The following is a 2687-nucleotide window of genomic DNA, read 5'->3' on the forward strand; positions in this document are numbered from 1 at the left end:
CCGATTCTTTATCCTTAAATTGTCGATATATGTTGTAGATTGTTTCGGCGTTCGATGAAGATCAGCCCAAACCCGTATCTCTGCTGGGTCCTGATACCTCTACCCACTATTTCACCGATTTGGAATAGAAATAAAGGAATGATGAAAAGCAATGGTTTATAGACAAGTGCATAGAGATCAAATGCGCATTAGTTTTAGGTCGTCGTTCAAATCAAGATCGTTTGGAACTTGTTTGTGAGAGAGGTGGAACGCAAGAAAGTCACTGGGCAAAGGACAAACCATACGTGAAGAAGACGACAAGAGAATATATTACTAAATCAAAGAAGTTTGGTTGCCCGTTTAAGATTATAGTTAATAGACCCAAGGGACCCAATGGTATGGTATACAAGCTGTATAAAGTGATGAATGGTTTTCATAATCATGATGATCCGGATTCTCTTATTGGACACGCTGTCGTTTGTGGGTTGAATCTACATCAATTGGAAACGGTAAGGTCAATGAAAGAGTGTAAACCAAGTGACATCCTTAGGAAGATTAAGGAGGAGGATAAGAATAACTTTCCCACTTTGAGGCAAATTTACGCGGCAAGAGCACCCTTTAGGAGGAGGGAATGGGATGGTAGAGCGGTTATGGAACAATCTCAGTGGTTAGCCGATCAACACGGATACACACTGAGGAAGCAGTTATTGGAAGGCAAAGTGACTCGTATTTTCTTGGCGCATCCGGAGATGATCAAGTTCTCCTAATGCTTCTATCAAGTTTTGTTAATAGATTGTACGTACAAGACCAACAAGTATAACATGCCGTTGTTAAACATTGCTTGCCACACTTCCGACAAAAAAACTTTCACGGTAGCATGGGGGATTATGGAGAATGATGTGAGTTTTACTTGGATGCTAGAGACCTTGAAGGGGATATACCGTGGTGATCAAACTCCAAGGATTATAGTAACAGATAAAGAACAAGCATTAATGAATGCCATAGGGGTGGTTTTCCCGGACGCTAAGCATTTTATTTGCACATAGAACATACAATGCAATATTAGAAGTAAAAGGCCAAAGATGAGCGTCTTCAAAAACTAACTCCGGAACAACGAGAGGAGGAGAAGAAGAAAAGAAAAACAGAGTATGAGGCGAACGGGTTACCGTGGAAGGCTTTTCAACATCATTGGGATTTAATGGTACACTCAATGTTTGTTGCCGAGTTCGAATGTCATTTGGAGAGTTTTTTTGGGCTATGGAAGAAGAATTACGAGAAATGTGTGGTTTATTCCTTGAAGGAATTGTTGGATCCATACAAGGAAATATTTATCTATGCTTACACCTACCAGCACATGCATTACAAGAATGAGGAGACAAGTATTGCGGAAGGATCTCATGGACGTTTGAAGAGCTTGCTCCGAGGGATCCAAAACAATGTGGTTACGGTACAACAAGCCATCCATGAATACACCAAGGCTGATATCATCAAGATAATGGAGCAAATGGAAGAGAGTAGGATGAAATCATCACCAGCTACAAGGATTACCATCGGTTGATTAGAAATTTAAATTATAGGGTATATCACTGGGCAATCATTTCTATGATATGAAGGATTACAAATATTATGTGGATAACGAGATGGGGAGAAGGAGCATTGTATGTTCATGTATGAAGATGACGGCCTCGGGATTTCCGTGTCGTCACATGATTGCGAGGTATCAACAAGGAATTCCGTTTGATATCATTGATCCGTTCTGGAAGCAACTAACTTTCAAACCACCCCCAACCGAAGAACCACTTGAATCCTTTGTGGACACGGATATTGGAAGAGAAATAATCGAGAAATTCGCAAAAAAGGATGGCTTGGCACGACAAGTTTTGATGTACGACTTAAAACTAGCCGCTAACCCCCATATGGTACCGGTTAGAGAACCAACGGTGCTACAGCCGATGGGTAGACCACCTACCAACATGAATAAGAAGGAATAAAGGAAATAGTTTAAGGTTGCAATGAGTACCCAAAGAAACTGTTGTTGAGTCAGAAAAGAAACCTTTCTCAACATGAGTATGAAGACGCTAAATATGAAGAGGCGCCAGTTCCAAAGAAAAGGGGTCGACCAAAGAAGGGGGAAAGTGGGACAAGTAGCGCACAAGCCAAGAAAAGTGATCCAATAGTTCCTTCTCAAAATGAGCATGAAGAGGCACCGGCTAAGAGGAAAAGGGGTCGACCAAAGAAGGGAGAAAGCGGGACAAGTAGCGCACATATAAGCCTTTCAAATGATCCAATCGCTCATTCACAACATAAGGATCCAATCAATCCTTCTCAAGAAATTTAAGTTCCTACAATACACGAGGAGCCAAACGATCTCATCGTTCCTTCTCAAGAGAGTCAAACGAGTACAACACAAGTATCACGGATACGTGAATAGAAGGTACAAGCAAGACAAATGGGTTCTATGGTGACTCTAAGGGCCTCTCTTGGTGATGGAAGCACGCCTAGGGATGAACGAGGTAGACCCCATCGAACGTCTTACACCATATTCGATGAGTATTATTCGAAACTTCTTGAAATCATTAAACCCTATGTGTTATCTACCGACGATGTGGATGCGGATGAAAATTATGGTTATCACGTTGCATCGGAACAAATAGGCCATACAAGTTTGGCGGACGATGAGAACTTAAACCACTGCCAATATTTTAGAA

At 41.4% G+C, this 2687-nt stretch overlaps 1 protein-coding gene across 1 annotated transcript; it reads left to right on the forward strand.

The window, feature by feature from the left end:
• Positions 1-401: 401 nt before the first annotated feature.
• On the forward strand, positions 402-746 carry LOC113295695. Its single transcript, XM_026544022.1, has one exon. The coding sequence runs from the start codon at positions 402-404 to the stop codon at positions 744-746; it is 345 nt and encodes a 114-aa protein (XP_026399807.1).
• The last annotated feature ends 1941 nt before the right edge of the window (positions 747-2687 follow it).

Source organism: Papaver somniferum, chromosome 7, assembly GCF_003573695.1.
Source record: "Papaver somniferum cultivar HN1 chromosome 7, ASM357369v1, whole genome shotgun sequence".
NCBI classification, from domain to species: Eukaryota; Viridiplantae; Streptophyta; class Magnoliopsida; order Ranunculales; family Papaveraceae; genus Papaver; species Papaver somniferum.

Excerpts from the sequence above, each read along its gene's own strand:
- LOC113295695 (XM_026544022.1), top strand. The coding sequence starts at position 402 with ATGAATGGTTTTCATAATCATGATGATCCGGATTCTCTTATTGGACAC.